Source organism: Sander vitreus, chromosome 20, assembly GCF_031162955.1.
Source record: "Sander vitreus isolate 19-12246 chromosome 20, sanVit1, whole genome shotgun sequence".
NCBI classification, from domain to species: Eukaryota; Metazoa; Chordata; class Actinopteri; order Perciformes; family Percidae; genus Sander; species Sander vitreus.
In genome coordinates, this window is record NC_135874.1 from 10,183,919 (window position 1) to 10,203,426 (window position 19,508).

General features: G+C 41.4%; 1 protein-coding gene across 2 annotated transcripts in view; it reads left to right on the plus strand.

Moving 5' to 3' along the window:
• The first annotated feature begins 18,973 nt into the window (after positions 1 to 18,973).
• LOC144535197 (single-stranded DNA-binding protein 3) overlaps positions 18,974 to 19,508 on the plus strand; it is a 40,298-nt gene continuing 39,763 nt past the window's right edge. For both annotated transcript variants that reach the window (XM_078277517.1, XM_078277518.1), the window contains exon 1: positions 18,974 to 19,221. In XM_078277517.1, the coding sequence (XP_078133643.1) occupies positions 19,166 to 19,221 (56 nt within the window). In that variant the 5' untranslated portion in view covers positions 18,974 to 19,165. The remainder of the gene's footprint in view (positions 19,222 to 19,508) is intronic.

A 19,508-nucleotide genomic window follows, 5' to 3' on the forward strand; every position in this document is an offset into this window, starting at 1 on the left:
AGCCTCTATAGGATCTGAAGAGGTGTGTGTGTGTGTGTGTGTGTGTGTGTGTGTGTGTGTGTGTGTGTGTGTGTGTGTGTGTGTGTGTGTATCTATAGCTGGGTTTGTGTAGGTGTGACCTTGGGAAGTGATGACCTCATCAACATCCCTGGCTGCAAAGCTAATCTGTTACATTCTGAAGGATGCTCCTACGATGGAGCCACCCATGAAGGTGACATTGGCGAGTGGGGCTGGTGGCGTGGAAACACAGCCCTCGGCGACGAGGCACGCACAAACACATTCAAATGAGGATGCATGTGAGTACTGTACGCATATTAGTCGTTTGACACAAAGATTCATGCACACTGTCATGATGAAGCACTGTACATGACACTTTATGTAAAACCCCTTTTTGGTTTACATCAGCTGATCACCAGGATGCCAGCAACAGGTGTTGCAGCATGATGGTGGTGAAAAGGTCAGACTGCTTTCTCTAATCTGACCCTAAATAATGCCGGATTTCTGCTCTGTAGCCAACACATGAAACACATGTTCTACCTTTATTTTTCCAGGAAATGTTGGACTTAACTTTTCATTCATATACAGTTGTTTTACTCATACATGCTGCACAGCAGCCAGCAGGTAAGGGGTATAGGCCTTAAGAGTAAAGAGTTTTTCCACCCTCAGAGCTGTTGCTGCCCTGGATCAACTGTGAGTTACCAGTGGAGCTGATCAGTGAAGAGCAACAGAAGACAGACGGGTGAGCAAAATGAGTGGGAAGCAGAGCATACGTGCTCAGCCCATGTCCCATTGCATGAGTTTTAGAAGCAGTGGTACACACACGACAAACAGTTACGTGACATTGGTTGAGTTTAGACCATTGATCCTGATTTATTCAATTATCTGTTTTGTTCTATATGTTTACATGCTAAATGAAAAAGACTAAAGTTCAATTTGAATATGGGACCTTTATGGCGAATGCACGCACACAGGTACACGTCCACGCGCTTACGCACTGGTCCTACCCTGATCTTGAGCATCACATTATGAGTCTGACAACCATGAGTCTGCCTGATGAAGGTTGAAGTATCATCTGCCTTCATAACATCTGCATTCTGCAAGAGCTAAAACAGTATATGGAATCGACAAATAACAAACCCTGACAAATAAATGATTCATAATTATGGATCATTTAAAATGGCATACGTTGGGGATATTCGAGGACAGCACAAACGCAGAAACTAGTTATAAAAATGTATTTTGATATGTTTATTTGGCCATTAACAATGTATCTGTGGCACTCTATAGTGAGTTCATAGTGACCTTATACTTTTAAAGATTAGTATCGTTGTGAAATTCCTCCACCATTCCTAAAGTGTCATATTTTGTCTCAGATCTTTGCATTGTGTTTCGTCGTTTATTACCATAATTATATGCAGAGACTGCTGTTGTTTTGCGTTAGTGATCGGAGCCTGCCTGTTGTGAGCATGTAGTGCGGCCGACTGGTCTGTGTGTTCACTTCAACTGTGTTTCTCTCAGACTCGGAGGAAAGCATGAGTGGACAGTTTCAAGCTCCCCTCTCGCTGAATTGATTCTACTATGGGTCCTCCAGAAACACGGCGCTGAAACACGGGTGAGCTGAACTTTTAACTATTTCTTAAGTGTACCCTTTTTGACACTTCAATCAAAACACTTTCAAAGAATGTGAGTTTAAAATGTTAGAATACAATTGGTGATGCCGCTACAACGTACCCATTTGCTGGTAACACCTACTTTTCCGGAAATGCACGTTTCTAGCTCCCCTCTGTACCCAAAGATGGTATATTCCACAATTTATTCCAGGGAAAGACTGACAGTTTTTTGGGTCATGAAGCAGCTGTTCAAGTCAGTGGTTCGCCCTCCCTCCGCAAGAATAAGGAATTAGTACATTTCAAATTAGATAACGGCAAACGCTGGTGCAAGAAGAGAAAAAAAAGTATGACATTGTGTCCGTGGCACAAAATAAAGCATTTAAACATGACCAAAAAATATTTTCTAATGCTAAACAAAAACCTTAAATGATCACAGTTCATTTTCAACACATTAATATGAACAATGTTATGTGTGTTGTTTATATATTTTTGCAGTTGTAAACAAGTAGAGCAAATTCCTTTTAAAATTCTTGTGATATTAACGATTGAGAGCTTAGATCACCCTCACGCACGCACACACACACACACACACACACACACACACACACACACACACACACACACACACACACACGTACACACACTGTGGCAGACCTACAGTAGAAAGTGGAGTTGAACAATGGCGGAATTACAGTTGACCCCTCTTCAATAAATCCAGTCAACGTTAGGCTGTGCCTCGGCAATCCATCAGCCTCCTATATAGGTTTAAATTAGAGTTTTCATTTTGGCTCTGTAATAAAGGAAGACAATTCAAAGATCTATCCGGACTTCGCTACTCAACCTGGTTGTTATACATTTCATGATCGATTTACATATCACACCGCCTTTTAGATTTGTGCATAGATTAATGTAAACGCATGCGTCCATTTGTGCATTCACCTTAATACTGCCGTGTGTTTATGAGGAGTGACTGAATTTGTACATAGTGCTTCATGCTTGTACTCCTGATTGTTTTTGTGCATGTGTGTGCGCATGCAACGTGGGTCAAGCCCCTTGGAAACAGCAGCAGAGGTCCTCTGCTTTTAAGTGGATTAAAACTCCAGCACAATCCCCAGGGCCAGCAGGCATTGGACAGACTGGGTGTAGTTTAGATGAGGATTTAAGACTGATTATCTCTCATGCTGCCTTTGTTTTTGCTGCTACTGTTGCGTATATATGGGTAATACTGTACAGTGTATGGACATTTCTATCATGTACATACAGTATTAGCACTTATTAGACAGGTATTAGTAGTTTTGAATCTTTTGCTTAGTATCAGCCCAGCTCCACTTTGAACATCAGATGTTACCAACTTTGTCGTGCTGCCGCAGTGGAAAGATTCCTCAGCTCTGAATGTATACCTGCAGAGTGTTTATGTTTAGTCTGCTGTCATGCAGCCTGTCTTATCTACGCTATAATATGTGAGCTCCTGTTATGGTTTCCCCAAACCCTAGTGTGTTACTCCCATACTTCTTGCAATGTGTCAGCACCAATTAACCAGGTCAATATTTCTGTGCTCCAGTTGTTGCAACTCTGACTCTGACACTGATTCCACTTGTGATTTTGATCTCTCATTTTACAAAGATCTTTTGGTGCCTAACTGTATATGAGCCAGTGTGCTTCTGTCTTTAACTGCCTATTGTCTTGTATAAATAAAAAGGTTTTACAAATTCATTTTCTGATTTAAAGCCAAGAGATCAGAGATCATTATTTAATATCTTAAATATATGGGTTAACATACCATAATGAGGATTAATGGTCACTTTTCCAAAATGTAATACTGTATATCTCACATTTAATGTTTGTGTTGAGCAATATTTAGTTGTGAATTCAGTGGTTGTTTTTCTTTTTGTGACCCCACATGATCTTCATAACCTCTATAATCTTCTTAGGATTTATGAGGCTTGGAATCAATGAAACAAATTAAATTAAACTTTTTTTTCCTTCCACACATGTCGGGACAGAGGGATAGCTGTTGTTATATTAAGTGAGCATCACTAGGTTTTCAAAGGTAATGACAATAACAGTATATAAGTGAAGTCACATACTCTATAGACTTAATGCTTTGGGTGTGGCTCTGGCTTCTGAAAAGACATTATCTGCTCTCTCTCACCCTCCCTCCCTGTCACTGCCCACTGTATACAACCCAATGAAGCAGATATGCTATACAATTAATGTCTAAGGAAGTAATGACAGTCAAACAGTGGTGCTCCCAGCCAACAAGATATGTATTTGGCATACAGAAGGTGTTGTCTCTATACTTTGTTTTCCACTGAATTTTGTTTTAGACACTAATGCATTGTTTGTTTCTTTCTAGCATAAAAAAACCCCAGTCTGCAACTAAAGTGAATTAGTTTGGCCATACTCTATGTTTTAATTTGGTTCAAATATTGTTGTGCATATTACAAAAAAATATATATTCTATATGTGTTGCTAAATGCTAGTTTGCACTGATGTGTGTCTGTCGATATTTTTTTCAAGAAAACGTAACATAAAAAACAAGACAATCAAGTATAAAGACTAAATATAACAATCATTTATAAAATTCCAAACAGTAAGGGCAGAGACATGGTTCACGCAAGTACTTCAGACAGTCCTCAAAGACTCAGGGCCCATTCAGGCAAAAATAAGCAATCAGGCCATTTGCCGCAGGGTTGTGCGGTGGTGTGGGAGTGTCATTAAACAGCCCATTTGTGTGACATCCTGTTGTGTTCTTTAACCCCCCCCCAAATGTAACACAAGTAGTCTTTCTATTTCACAACTACTGGATTCCGCCATCTCGACATTTCCGACCGCACATGAAGGCAGCTTCATTTCACGGAGAAAGAGATAAAAGAAAAGAGACGAGCGAGACAGATTGACTGTGCTTTGTTGTTTGGCAAACATTCAGCTGTTACGCAAACTCCTGGATAGTTCAGTGCGTGTGTTTCATGTTTTAAAACTTTCTTGTGGCAGAGATAGAGGCAGTGATGTTTCCTGTTTCCTGTACGGGACTCTAACACCGCCTCAAAAAACACTGACGAGTCTGATCGACGGTTAAATGATTGGCCACCGCAGCGTGACATCGGGTTGCGTTTCTCCAAAAGTTGAGTCGGTCTAAATTTTTCGTCGCAGGCCGCTGTGTTTTTATGCGTGTCCCCCCTGCGGAAAACCCCACTGCAGCCTAAACGCACTACCCCCATTCAAAATGAATGGAAAGACCTGCATGCGTTTTTGCTGTGCCGTCTGACGGCAGATGCAAGCTGTGTGAATGCCGACGTCAGGCACTGCCAAGTGGCAACTGCCGGAGCCATTGGGAGATGCTTACTTTGAGTTTTATTTTGGCTCTTCAGAAACCTTTGGGTGATGTCATGGAGACTGTGTCTATATTTTATACAGTCTATGGGAGGAACGTGTACTTTCAAAATAAAACATAGATGGTGGAATGTGTGTTTGCATGAAGATTTTGCCAGTTAGCTTGACTAGCTGCTGCCAACTTGTATAGAAAGAAAGCACCTTAAGCATCAATTGCGACAAATGTTGGATAAGTTTAGTCAGGTTTTGGATAAGCTTTAGTTTTCTCTTCAGATTGGGATAAAAAGTAAGATGTTTTCCAGTTGTTGTTGACCGTATTGTAGTGGAGTGTAGAATTATAATCGTTGCACAATGCAGCTTATGTACAAAATACAATTATAATTGCAGCAATCCATAAAGCCATTTTCCCCCACACTTACAGTCTGATAAAGCATCACTTTATGACGCCCCCAAAGAAGCTGATTGGACAGACCCTAAACCTGACCCTCACCCCAAATATGACGATTAATTTCTCTTTCAGCTATTGTCACACCGCAACCATTCAAGTGAAATCAACGCCATTTACTTGTTGGACCCATATTATTTCTCTGGTTGGATAAAAAACTAATTACAGTTGTTATATTGTAACCTAAATAACATGTTCCAACAATGTGTACCATTTATCTGAGGTAGTTGGTGGCAACATTGTCTCAAACATGACTGCTGCTACTTTCAGTCACTTTGTCTGCTAGTCTATGTCTGACCAAAGAATTGAGCAAATAGAAATTCCCTCCATTGTTATTTCTGTGGCCACTTGTTGAGTTTTTTGTAGTCCTTTGTGAATGATTTATTCCATTGTTCTAGATTTGTCCATCTTCCACATTTTGGCTTGGCACATCAAGCTTGTCTTTGCAAACTTTTCAGCCTTTTCAAGAATTATGTTGCCAGTAAAGCATCGTCCTCCTCAGACGATCATTTTGACCAAACTCTCCTTCTTGCTCACGACACATCTGGTTTCTTAGGACACTTGTGGTTGCCTAGGAATGATGTTGGTTTTTACATGGTGATGACATCACCCTACCCCCGATCCTCAGGGCTGCCACGGCTCTAGAAAAGCAGGTTTAAGTGGCCGGAACAGGGTCAATTTAAATGTCTGACTGCGAACCAGTTTTCTGCAATGAAAATGTTAAAAATTTTGTTCAGAAACCTTTTCCAACGCCGGTCCCTAGTCAGTGGAAAAGCCTCAGGGGTGAAATGGGATCAGGCCCCACAGAACCCCACTGTCAGAACCCCACTGTCTGTGTGTGTGTGTGTGTGTGTGTGTGTGTGTGTGTGTGTGTGTGTGTGTGTGTGTGTGTGTGTGTGGTAGATGCATGTATACTTGCATGTACATGTGTGCATGTCTGCATGAGAGTGTGTATGTCAGTATATGTGTATGACTTTGTGTGTGGGTGTGGATGAAAGTGCATCTGCAGTGCGTGTGCAGTGTGTGTGTGTGTGTGTGTGTGTGTGTGTGTGTGTGTGTGTGTGTGTGTGTGTGTGTATGTGTATGTGTGTCTACTCCCGCCAGCCTTTAATGGGGATCATGTGTGGAGTCAGCACCGCAGACACACAAAAACATGCTAACCCCCACCCCCCATGCACGGTCCGCATTAACACGCATGTGCACGCACGCACACACACACACACACACACACACACACAGACACACACGCACACTGCACATGCACTTTCATCCACACCCACACACAAATTCATGCACACAAACATGCACACAAATACACACACAGAGTGTGCCTCAGTCAGCGAGTTAAGAACAACTCTTAGGGGAGGTAAAGCACCATTTTGTGTGTGTGTGTGTGTATGTGTTTGTGTGTGTGTGCGCAGCAGAACACACACTCTGTTTCAGAAGGATGGGGGTTTGGGGTGGGGGGGGGGTGTAAGGAAGGCGGAGGGGGGGGGGAGGGAACGAGAAGAAGGAGGGGGGGTGAAGAGAGAAAGGAGAAAGATATGGGCAGTGAGCACAGGCAAAAGGATGGAAGGTGTGTGTGTGTGTGTGTGTGTGTGTGTGTGTGTGTGTGTGTGTGTGTGTGTGTGTGTGTGCCTACGCAGACAAGCGGGGAAAGAGAAGGAAAGCGAGAAGAGAGGGAGAGAAAGCAGAAGATCGACATGGAGGATAGAGTGAATGGCTGAGAATAAGAGAAAGAAAGAAAGAAGTTGAGGGGCCCTGCACAGGGGGGAGAGGAGGCCCTGTAGTTTTAGCCGAGGGGCGAGACAGTCAACAACACATGTATCCAAACGTTCAGATAAACCTCTTCATCCAGGACAATAGGAAAGAGCTACAGCAGTGAAGCTCACAAACCTGCTCTGCATGTTTGTAACTGCCACAGCTTTATCCTTTGTCATTACTGTTCATTTCTGATGTTGTGAATGTGTTACGTGTTGACCCCTGGAAGAATCAGTGTTGCCCTTGTGATACCTGATGGGGATCTAAATCAGGGGTTTGTTCAATGCACACTTTCTGAAGACAGAAAATGATAGTGGTCCAGATAAAATCAATGTTCAAAACAGTGTAGAAAGACAGAAGAACAATCTCTAAGTATTGATCAAGCAGGTATGAACATTGAACTGCAAACACAGCTTTATTAATCAAAAACTCTCGAACACTTCACTTTTTCTGTTGACTTTATTATTATCTCTACATCATCAGTTTGGTGAGCTCCCTAATAATCTAGTTACCTAATAGTATGTTACCATTTAGATTTTAGCCTTAGATTTGAGTTCATTGATTTAAAAGATTACTGCACTAATTTAGCATTGCATTTCTATTGTCTTACAATGGACAGTTTTTTTTAAATTATTAAAATCGATCTAGCAGAACCAGAGATATTTTTTTATGCCATGCATTGTTCTTCCTTGTCAAAACCTACATTGCCTAAATTACCCACAATGCAACTCCACTGACAGTACAGTCTGGTAAGCTCACTTCTTTCTAACTCCCCACCATCAGAATCTTTTCATTTTCAGGCTTGTAGTCTCCATCCCCAACCGACACTGCCTCAAGTGACATCAGTTGAGGCAATTTATCAGATTTCGGAGGAACAAAAGGATTCATACAACTTTTTTTCACATAGGCAGTAGTACTCCCCAACACCTGTAAACAGGCTTTGTGTAAAATTGGTGGAGTCTCTCTAAGCTTTACATTTAGCAGCACTAATCTGTTTTTGTCCACAACAAGCTGATCTTCGCATACATGCATTTTACATAACGGCCTTGTAAAGCTGAAACAGTTGCCTATCTACACATCTAGCAGACATGGAGCTAAATTATTAGCATGTAGCATCAGCATGTAGCATTAATTTAGAGTAGTGTTCCTGTCCACCGGACTAATGTAAGCCCAACATTCAATCTCATTTTAGCTCTGCTTTGGTCTCCACCAACTCTTGAGGAAAATATCAGGCTTTTTAGTGGCTAAATCTTCCATTATGTTCACCTGCTAGTCACTGACTTTGTCTGCAGTTTGGTGCTGGGCAGGTAGCATAGGCTATCAGAACAGTTTATCAGAACGTTTTTGCTGAAAACAGCTGCCTGCTGCTGCTGTAAAAAAACACTGATGCCGTGAGTATGAACCAAAACTGTAAAAACAAAACAATGAGGTAAAAAAACGCTTCATCTAGCTAAGGGGAACTGCAGTGTCAGGTGATAAGAAACATTGAAACTTGATAAAAATATTCAGTTGGTTCATTTTCAGATTCTGGGTCCATTTTTGGCTAATTCTACGACTAGGTGTGGTGTGTGTTCTCAAATCCAATCAAGGACGCATTTTGAATTACAACTCTGATTCATTTCCTCTCATAGGAACAGCAGCTGAGGCTCATGGGTATTGTAGTGTTTAGAGCTATAATAAACATGACTTCTTCGAACTGATGGCCATAACATAAACCTACTGTCAAGTCTTTCGAACATGGAGGATGTCATGTTGCAGATGGAAACGTTGCAGTGAGGAAAAATACTTCCATAGCCAACAGCACTTCCCAATTTGTAACTTTGTTATTGTTTATTAGGTGAATAGATATAAGTTATAGATATAAGTTATGACATTCACAAGGCATTCACAAAATAGCACCAAATCCATCAACACACGTTTACAGTAGCAGTTGTTCAAATACTAAGAGCTGTTACTGGACTGTGAACAGCAACATGGCCATGGTCACTTGAGAACACACCGTTCTCCATCTCAGAAGGTGACAGAAAAACAGCATCTGAAATTACTCTACTAGTTGAAAGAAAATAACATCTGTAGACTGTCTGCGCAGCCAATTATACCACCGCACAGTCATGTTTGTGTCTCTGATAAAAAAAAAAAATAGAAAAAAAGGTCTTGTAACTGTTCAAACGTTTCCAAGAGGACACGCAATCTGGATCCAATTTGACATCCAAGTCAACATATGTTTCTGTCGCAAGCTTTCAGGTCAAATGTAAATAAAAGACTGTGAGCACTTTATATTGTGAATTCTTCACACAAAAGTTGTATATGTAGTCAGAGAAAACACTAGCTTTGTTTTCAACCAAATTTTCATCTGCAATATAGAAATAAGCTACATTTAAAAGAATATAAAAATCCCCATGTCAACACTGTTACTGTTAGAAATTCCAGTCCTTTGTTGGTATAAAGTAGCTAAACATGATCTGATTACGATAAACACTTTATTTTGGCATGTAAACATTCCAGTCCTTTCACTTTTCGTTTTGGTCGTTTCAGTTGGACACTGACACTTTTTTTCATTTGGACAGCTACGGGATAAATTGAGCAGAGATTGTATTGAAATTTGAACGGTTGAAGTGAATAGGGGAGAGTTCACAGGAAACAACAGAATCAGGAAAATAAAAGGCACAAACAATAGTTACATACATGTCAAAAGCAGTTTTTCCAATTGAACTTTATAACTTTTTATTCAGCGCAGCAGGGTACATAAGGTGCATGTTAACAACTTAACTCCCCATTTATGAGGTACGGGCGCAAGATCAAGATTACATTATTCCTGGTGGTGTCAGCACACCGTCACTACAGTTGGTGATATGAGGACATTATTATGTCCCATTTCAGAAGCCAATCGCTTTTACATTTCGATCAAACAAGGTACAACATTTTATTGTTAGTGAGCTTACGAGATGCAGGTAGGCAAGCCAGGATAGCTGTGTCCCCCTGCTTCCTCTCTTTATGTTAAGCTAAGCTAATTGCCTGCAGGCTCTAGCTCCATACTTGACACACAGACATGAGAGGGGTAACAATCTTTCAATCTTCTCTTGTAACACTCTTCAAGAGTGCGAATAAGCATATTTCCCGAAACGTTGAATTACTCCTTTAATTCCAGAGGAAGTAAACATAAACAGAGGTAAATGGCCTTGGTTTTCCGAACTCAGATGAGTTTAAAAAAAGGCCCTGAACAAGGTGTAAGGTCATGAACTCACATATTACTATGTCAGAGGCTTACTGTGTGTGTGTGTGTGTGTGTGTGTGTGTGTGTGTGTGTGTGTGTGTGTGTGTGTGTGTGTTTATATGTCAGTCCCTAAAGGCATGTCGCTGTCAACCCTGGGAACTTATGTGTCTGACTGTAAGTCCACAGTCCTGCCCTGTCAGAAATAGGCCGTGTTAGGTTAGAAAATGTTTCATAAGCTCAGACTGACCTCTTTCTTCTCTGCTTCTCCCTCTCTGACCCCCCCCCCCTCCCCCCCCCCCCCCCTTTCTCCTGGTACCGCTGTCTCCCTCTCACTTAAACATTAAAACAGTCGATACACAAATAGTATCCTATACTTTTACCTGAAAAGTCTACTTTTCATACTATTTTCTCTATGCTGCGCCATATCCCAACCTCTTCTACAACTCCCTCTTTTTTCATGTTTAATCTCTCAGAAAAGTCTCCGTTCTCATTAATATTTCCTGCATTCTGCTTTCTGATAGCTTTGTGTTCCAAGAGTAATATCCTCCCTGCTAAACTGACTGAGGGAGGTGACTGAAATACTTGAACGTATATGACACCACTGTGTGTATTTGTAAAAAATGAATGTGCACATCTGTATGTGCAGGTGTGTGCACAAAAGTGTGTGAGTCTCTGTCCATGCGTGCAGTTGCCGGTCTGCATGTGCTTGCGCGTGTGTGAGCATGTAATTGCATGCATGTGTCTCCGTGTTTGTCTCCTTCTACCATTTGACTGCCATCTGAATCTGTGGCACGTACAGCAGGGCTAGGAAACAGCAGATCGACAGACAGGAGGGAGAAAAAAAGGAACAGGAGCGGTGAGAAGGAGTGAAGAAGTAGAGAAGAGAACAAGTGAGGTTGTGGAGGAGGAAGAGGAGGAAGAGGAAGAGGGAGCGGGGGGGGGGAGTGATGAGGACAGAGAGCAGAGGAAGAAAGACCGGCAGAGAGAGAGACGGTGAGCATGAGAGAGTTAGACAAATAGAGATACAGAAAGAGGGAGACAGGCTAGGAGAAGGGAGGGGGGCATCAGCATACAGAGGCAGTCTGTGGTCTTCCAAGCAGCAGCAGCAGCAGCAGCAGCAGCAGTAAAAATAGGGGAGAAGAAAAACAACGATGGCTTGAGAGATTAAATTCCTGTTGGAATAGGAAGTGCAGAGAGAGGGAAGGGCACAGACTAGGGGAGGCAATGGGAGCACTGGGTGCTGCCTGGGTAAAGGTGCTGGGTTTAGTACTTATTGTTTAAAGGGAAAATCCATACTAAAATACTCTGACACCGTCAAGAAGAACAGTTGGTGATGATGGACAGTAGCTTGGGTATCAAAGCTACTATGGACCTTGGAAACATAAGAAAGATATACTTAAAGGGTCAGTTCACCCAAACTCTAAAAAAGAAACAACATGTTTCTCTCTATATTTGGATGACTCTAGCTATGAGTCATCCAAATGTTGTACCACCACCAATAGTTAGCTTCTGTCAGTGATCAATGTTTTGCACCAATATTCAAGACGTCCATTGTAGAAGATGCAGGAATATTTTTTTTTATAGTTTTCCCATAGACTGTATATAAAGATGGACAACACATCTCCACTTCCTCCCTCTGTACAAAAATTAAGCCAAAATATCCTGGATACGGGTGCTGCCATTTGGAGCCGGTGACGTCATTTGGAGCTAGAGTCGGCACAGTAGCAATCGGGGTTGGAGCCGCGGTATCGAGGTCCCGCCCATACACCCGCTGGACTCATTCGCGAGTCAATCACAGCTGTCAATCATGACGTTATGTATAGCATAAAAACTAATAAAACTAATTAAAACCAAACTTATCTGAAAAATGAACACTTGAACATACATCAGTGTAAGAAGAGCCTACAATGGTTGGGATAAATGTATTTGACGTGTACTTTCACATTACACACTAACATGGAGGGGGCGGGGTTTATGCGATTGAGAATTTTTGGCTTCACTTTTGGGAAGTTGTCATGTCGTCCATCTTTATAAACAGTATTTTTTTTTTCTCATCTGAGGGTCAAAGGACAGAGGGTGTTGTATGCTGCACAGATTGTAAAACCCCTTGAGGCAAATTTATGATTTGTGATGCGGGGCTATATAAATAAAACTGACTTGACTCGAGTACAGTCAGAGAAAATCAACATAAACTTCCTATCCAAGCCCTCAGCATTATCTTGTGACCATGTTTTGACCTCCAGGTTGGGCAACTCTGAAATACCTTATCTATTGACACTTAACACACTAATAACAAAAAACTGTCAAAAGTTTCTGGATGGATTTCAAATGTGCCTCGCTACATGGAGAATATTCATTTTAATTTACTTTGAGCTGGTTAGATAATGATTCCCCCAAATGTCCACACTGTTCTTACATCTTCTCATTTTCCGTAACAATGGTTTGGAATTTTGATTTACATTGATATGACACAAAGAAAATCTTTATACTTTAATTTATTAACCCCTAACTTACAAGAAGAAAGACTTTTCTTTTTTCTTTTTTTTTTTTTTACAAAAGAATACAGATGGGGAGAAGGAAGGAAGGAAGTGCTGGAACAGGTCCCACATCTCTCTTAGAAGCCAATGATCTCTGATAGAGAAATTCCGACAAACTGACTGATTGGCGCTGCAAAAGATGCCATTCAATTAGAGATGAACATGTGAATGGAATACTTCTGAGAGGGATCTGGAGTGATGAAAAATACAGGTTTGGCATGATTGAGCTCAAACCTGTTTGGGGATTGCTCATGTGTGCCTTTGTGTAAATGTGTATATATATATATATATGTGTGTGTGTGTGTGTGTGTGTGTGTGTGTGTGTGTGTGTGTGTGTGTGTGTGTGTGTGTGTGCACTCTCCCTGATAGGATAGGGGCTTCGTTATGGTAATTACAGCTTTGCTATGTAAATAAGCCTGTCATAGAGGAGAGAGACACACCCACCTCTTTTTCAGACCCAATTAACCTAACTCCCCTGGAATTTACATACCTAACAATCTACAGCACACACACACACACACACACACACACACTATTGCATGCACACTTGTATACACTTTATTAAAGTGCAAATATGCCTTTCCATGCATTCATACATGCCCCAAACTTTCTCTTTCTAAACACTAGGCAGCGCAGTGTGGATGTGTGTGAAACTTGAGTCCTTTTGTGCGTATTCAATCCAGGTTAAGATGGTAGATACAGCTAGCCAGGTGATATCTGAATGCATAAGGCATCTCCCCGGGCTAACTGGCTGCTGGAGCTGTGGTGAGCAGCATCTATCATCTGAGGCCGCTGATGAATGTCTGTCCTGAGTGGCTCTGTGGCATAGTGAGGGGAAATGAGTCATGGTGGAAGGAGAAGGGAGGAGGAGTAGGGGGGGAAGATGAAGGAGAGGGGCACACGGGAAAGGATAAAGTAAAGAGGTAGAGGATGAGAGAGAAGAGAAAGGAGTGGGAGAGAGGCTGATAGAACATGAATTCAGAATAGTCAATAAGACCGTGTAAGAATGGAAGGATGGAGATCCATTTGGAAGAAAAGTAGAGGAAAAGTGAAGGTGCAGAAGGAGAGGAGGAGAAAGGTAAGAAGAAGAAGAAGAAGAAGAAGAAGAAGAAGAAGAAGAAGAAGAAGAAGAAGAAGAAGAAGAAGAAGAAGAAAGAACAGAGAGAGGAGTGTGAGGGTGGAGAAGCATGAACATAATTCAGGAGACAAGAAGAAGGAGAACGAAAATGGAAGAAGAAGTGAAAAGGGGGAGGAGAACGAGAGAAAGAGACAGAGTCAAAGATGAAGGATGTGGGTGCATGGGGAAGAACAGAGGGAGATAGTGGCGAGAAGGCAGGAAAGTGGGTCAGAGGAGAGGACGACGATGTGGAAGAGAAGGAAGAAGAGAGTGATGAGGCGAGATGGAGAGAGAGATACCAGAGGGAGACGCAAGAGAAGGGTCATAATGGAAGTTTGGAGGGCAGCGTTGCCAGGTTGCTGATAACCAAATAATAAACCAAATAAATCTCCAGAGTTAGCAAAGAATATGGATCTGTGCCAAAGGTTTGCTCCATGGTTCAGGACACACTATAGAATTGTATTATAAACCATAGCTAAGAAAACAGTTTGACACCTAAACCACATGGAAGTTGTTGAGGTTGTGAGTATCTCAGCAGAAATGTGATTGCATTATTTAGGGCAGATCCAGGCTCAGTTAATATAACTGTAATACATTATTGACAGAGGACAATGTCCATAGAATAATCAGGCTACTTCTAAATCAGTTTCATGCAATTTCACTATTATGGGGGGAAAACTGAAACTATAACCAGGTTGTCATGATGCAAATTTTAACCAAATTTCCAGACAATTGGCAAAAGAATATGCAAACAAATGTGTGTTTATATATTAGGAATTGGTTCATTGAGACAAACAGCTTGTGTCTCTTCAGTTGGGTGCCATTAAACCATTGCAGAGCAAGAGGGCACAACGAGATTGGTGACAAACCTCAAATGGTGGAAAACATGATGGCTATATGGCATTTATGTTTGTTTTAATGTAGGCCTATTCATTTCTTTCAGGTTTTTTCATGCGTAAATTGAAGATACAAATAAAAAGAGGCAGATTGGGTGTCGCGGTGGCTCAGTGGTTAGCACTGTTACCTCACAGAAAATCCGCCTGGAACGGTGATCTTACCAGGTTTGATCCCTGGTCTGGGTGGGTCATTTCTGTGTGGATTTTGCATGTTCTCCCCTTGTCCGTGTGCAAAACATGTATGTTAGGACCAACTCCAGTCTTTTAGGGTTAGGGTAGACGTTCCACTTCCAGGATTACTCTGTTGCCGCCGGAAATTCTGCCAGATGTCAGTCTTTTCAGCCAGATGTCCGTTACCTTCCGCTTCATTTGTGTTGGAATTTTAAACTCTGGTTGATTTATGAGGACTATGGTTAACTGCTCCTCAGATCTCTGCAGGGTAAATCCAGACAGCTAGCTAGACTATCTGTCCAATCTGAGTTTTCTGTTGCACGACTACGACAACTTTTGAACGTACACGTTCCACCAAAACAAGTTCCTTCCTGGGGCTATTTTGCAGCGGCACCGTGGCTCTGTCCGGCGCTTAGCGCCGCCCATGACAATTGTGATTGGTTTACAGAAATGCCAATAGTGGCCGATTAGCTCAGTTGGTAGAGCAAGCGCACATATGTAGAGGTTTATTCCTCGATGCAGAAGGTCCAGGATTTGAATCCGACCTGTGATGGTTTTCCTGCATGTCTTCCCCCCTCTCTCTCCTCTTTCACATCTTAGCTTTCCTATCCAATAAAGGCAGAAATGCCCCCCCCCCAAAAAAAAATAGAAATGCCAATAAACCACAGCACGTTTTTAAACTCCGGTGGATTTATGAGGACTATGGTTAACTGCTCCTCAGATCTCTGCAGGGTAAATCCAGACAGCTAGCTAGACTATCTGTCCAATCAGAGTTTTCTACTAAAACAACTTTTGAACGTACACGTTCCACCAAAACAAGTTCCTTCCCGGGGCTATTTTGCAGCGGCACCGTGGCTCTGTTGATTCCATCCTGGAATGCTGTGTGGACTAGCCAGACCCTCCTCCGCTGTGGAGGAGGGTCTGGCAAAGTGAGACTGGAGTTGGTTCCCATGCTGCTCCTTGCTCCTATGTAGGCCTATAGCATGGGTTAAATGCAGATGATGAATTTGGTTTCTCTGTGAATGACAATAAAGGCACATTTAACATTGTACATTTACAATTTTTTTGAATTATCTATCGTACATAGTACAATGGGTTATCGTACAAATACAGTAATTACGTGCAACTGACAATAACACTGTTAGAAGGTGGTGTGCTTAGATGAAGGTAGGATGGAAACATGGATGGACAGGAATGAAGCACAATACAAAATACTAACAACCTTATCTGCTCATTTGCATTTGATAAAACAGAGAGAAGGAGAAAGTACACAGTGATGCTGCTTGTGTTTATTCTGTGCAAAGGAGGAAGAGCAGTGTTCCCGGGATCATTGGGTTCTTGGATCAATACTGGTGCTATGATGAGACAGTGATAGAGTTTGTGGTCTAGAGCTCAAAAGATACCTACACCATCACTTTCTTCCATTCTCCTTCTCTCTGGGAGTACGTCCACACTACTCTGTTCACACTATGCCGACATTTTTACACCCAAAAATGTAACTTGTTTGAAAGTAGTCTCCAGAGTGGGTTCATTTGAAAATGCCAGCATCAAATTTTAGAGTGTATAGGGAAAACAGAACTTTTGGGAAATGATGGCATAAGCCTATTCTAACCCTCTAGCCCTCTCTGGGATCACTCGTTTTGAATGTACATATTTTGTCAGACAACTTTGCCATCATTAAATTGTCATTTGATCAACAGCCAGAGGCACAAAATGTACTTTTCACCTGGTTAACAGGTGGCTTTTATTAGCCGCAATCAATTACTATTGTATGCACATTCAGTTTTCTAAAAAAAAATACGTTTTATTCAGACAAAGAAGAGGAAGTTTAACAATTTACATTTATTGTTTTGGCATTTCAGTGGGGACATTAAAACATTAATTATGAAAATGGACGCGTGTTGTTTTCGCATGTAAAGAACAGTCTAAATGTAGCCGGTTTAGTGTGGACGTAGTCTAAAACACAAATATTAAAAGATTAAAAAGCAATGCACAGCCAGACCAGTCATTGCTGATTATTCTCTATTATATGTGTGTGCATAAGCATGTAATTCTACAAGTAATTCCACATGCAATAGCTATGACTGGAACAAAGAAAATGCCAGAAGGAAGAGAACATTTTAAGGCGTTTTTTTTTTTTGTGTCTTGCTTTGCATTTGTGTGAGATTAAGAGTTTAAGTACAATTCAATGTTATAAACATATACAGTATCACTTGTAAAACAACATTAGTCTAACTCTTTTGTATCTTTCAGTACATATTTGTTGCTATCCATTATTAGTTCACCAAGGTACATTCTTGCCATTTACTATATTACTCCTCTATTCTTTTATATCATGTTGGCTCATCATGTTTGTATTCTCATGTTAAAAAAACAAGCCCTACCACACACATTAAGAAATGTATTTCTCTCTCTCTCTCTCTCTCTCTCTCTCTCTCTCTCTCTCACACACACACACACACACACAAATATACATGCGCTTGTCTCCACACATACACACACCAGCGTGTGCACAAACACACATGCACACAGACAGTCAGCTGTGCCCTTCCCACAGCTATAGCACGAAAACGGAACACACTGCCTGTCCCTGCCTTACACACATATACACACACACGTGCACACACAAACTCTGCAACTGCCCTCTACACTACACACTCTTAAAGGGACAGGACACAGACTTATACATCACTACCAAGAGCCAACCGCATACCTGAACACTAAATAAACATTTACAATAGCTTGATTAAAATGTTGTGTGACTGTGAACATAACGCTAGAAAACTATTTGAAAGGTAAACTAGAGCAAAGTGTCGTTTGTTGGAATAGTTTGGGAGTGGCTGACATATTGTGTTCATTTTTTAACACTGAGGTAACAAAGCAAGAACCTAAAATGTGATTGTATAAAAATGTAAGAGTTTACTACAAGAAACGTTTAACTAATAGCAACAATTTGTGTATGATGATTTCTAAGTGTTACATATTGTATGCCTTCATCGTTATGTTTATCAAATGGTCAGTTTGGGTGCTTACAGTTTGATTGAAATAAGTATACTGATGTACTACATTTTGAGAGTGACTTACACATGACCATAAAGATACTGTAATGTAACTGACCAACAGTCTGAATGAAATGTTCACATTTAAATTAGGTAAATGGTAGGACCTTAAAATTGAGACAATGAATGCTGCTCTAAATCTGCTTTTCGGTAAAGACGGAAAATTTTGGAGCCACAAAGGAAACTATAAAAACTGGATGTGGCAGCCTTAACAGAAGTTCCAAATGATTACAAGTCAATAAGGATGAACAATATGGACAAACATAGAAGTATTTTTGTATTGCATTAAAAAAAATGGTTTCCTATTTGCAGTAATATAATCAGGTAACTTGATAACCTCAGTCAGTGCTGTGCATGATCTGTAGGAGGGTCAGGGGTGAAAGAGGCACCTTTTATGTGTGTTGAGTAGGGGAAATGTTCAAATATGTCCTGAGGTCCTACTGTTGGACAGGTACTTGAGTTGAACACAGGGGCACTTCAGGGGGAATTTAGGCCAACCCAGGTGGGCATTTGGGCCAATCAAGTGCCTTTCTGGTGTGACATTAGGACAAATCATGGTATATACATATCATGGTTAAATAAAAGTTTCAAAATAGTAATAGCAATTAGTATTAGCATTTTGGTATTGTACGTGAACACAATGCAATGTAAGGCCTGAACTTAAAGGCCTTCAGAAGAGACCTTGAACTTGAGCGAAGTCGACAAAAACTGAGACACTGTGGCTTTAAGAAGCCCCCACCCTCTCACAACAGGGGGGGCGTGAGCTGAATCCAGGAACAGCGATTGAAAAAAAAAAAAGCTCCACCAGTGGACTGTTTCAAGTTACCCCCCGGCTGAAACCCTGCCTGATTTGTGGGCAATGTTGGGGATGTAGAAAAAAAGGAAACCGGAGCAAAGAGAGCGCAAGGGAGAGATAGGGAGACAACACTAACTGGGTAGCTATGGAGATAGTAGGTTTTCCTGGTAGCTTTCTTTGACAGGTGTCGAGTGGGATAAAATAAAGTATCAGAACATCCTCCAAGATGTACGGCAAGGGTAAAGGAGCTGTGGTCCCCTCCGATAGCCAAGCAAGAGAAAAGTAAGTAAATTATTGCACTGTCACAACAGAGATCCAGCCAAGAAGAGTGTGCTAGGTAGCTAAACTTGCTAACAGATGTGAGGCAGCTCAGTCACTTCAGCAGGAGCACGCCTGTTCAGCAAGCTCTTTTTATTAACATACAAGCTATAAAAGTGATGCTGTGATAGTTTGTTCGTTGTGTTTTCCACTTTTTGTGTCGTGGTGCCTCTTGCATCTTCCAACTACACAGGCATGGCTGCTAAGTTAGCCCATGCAGCTAGCTACACTGCCAGTTTCACTCGTGTCTT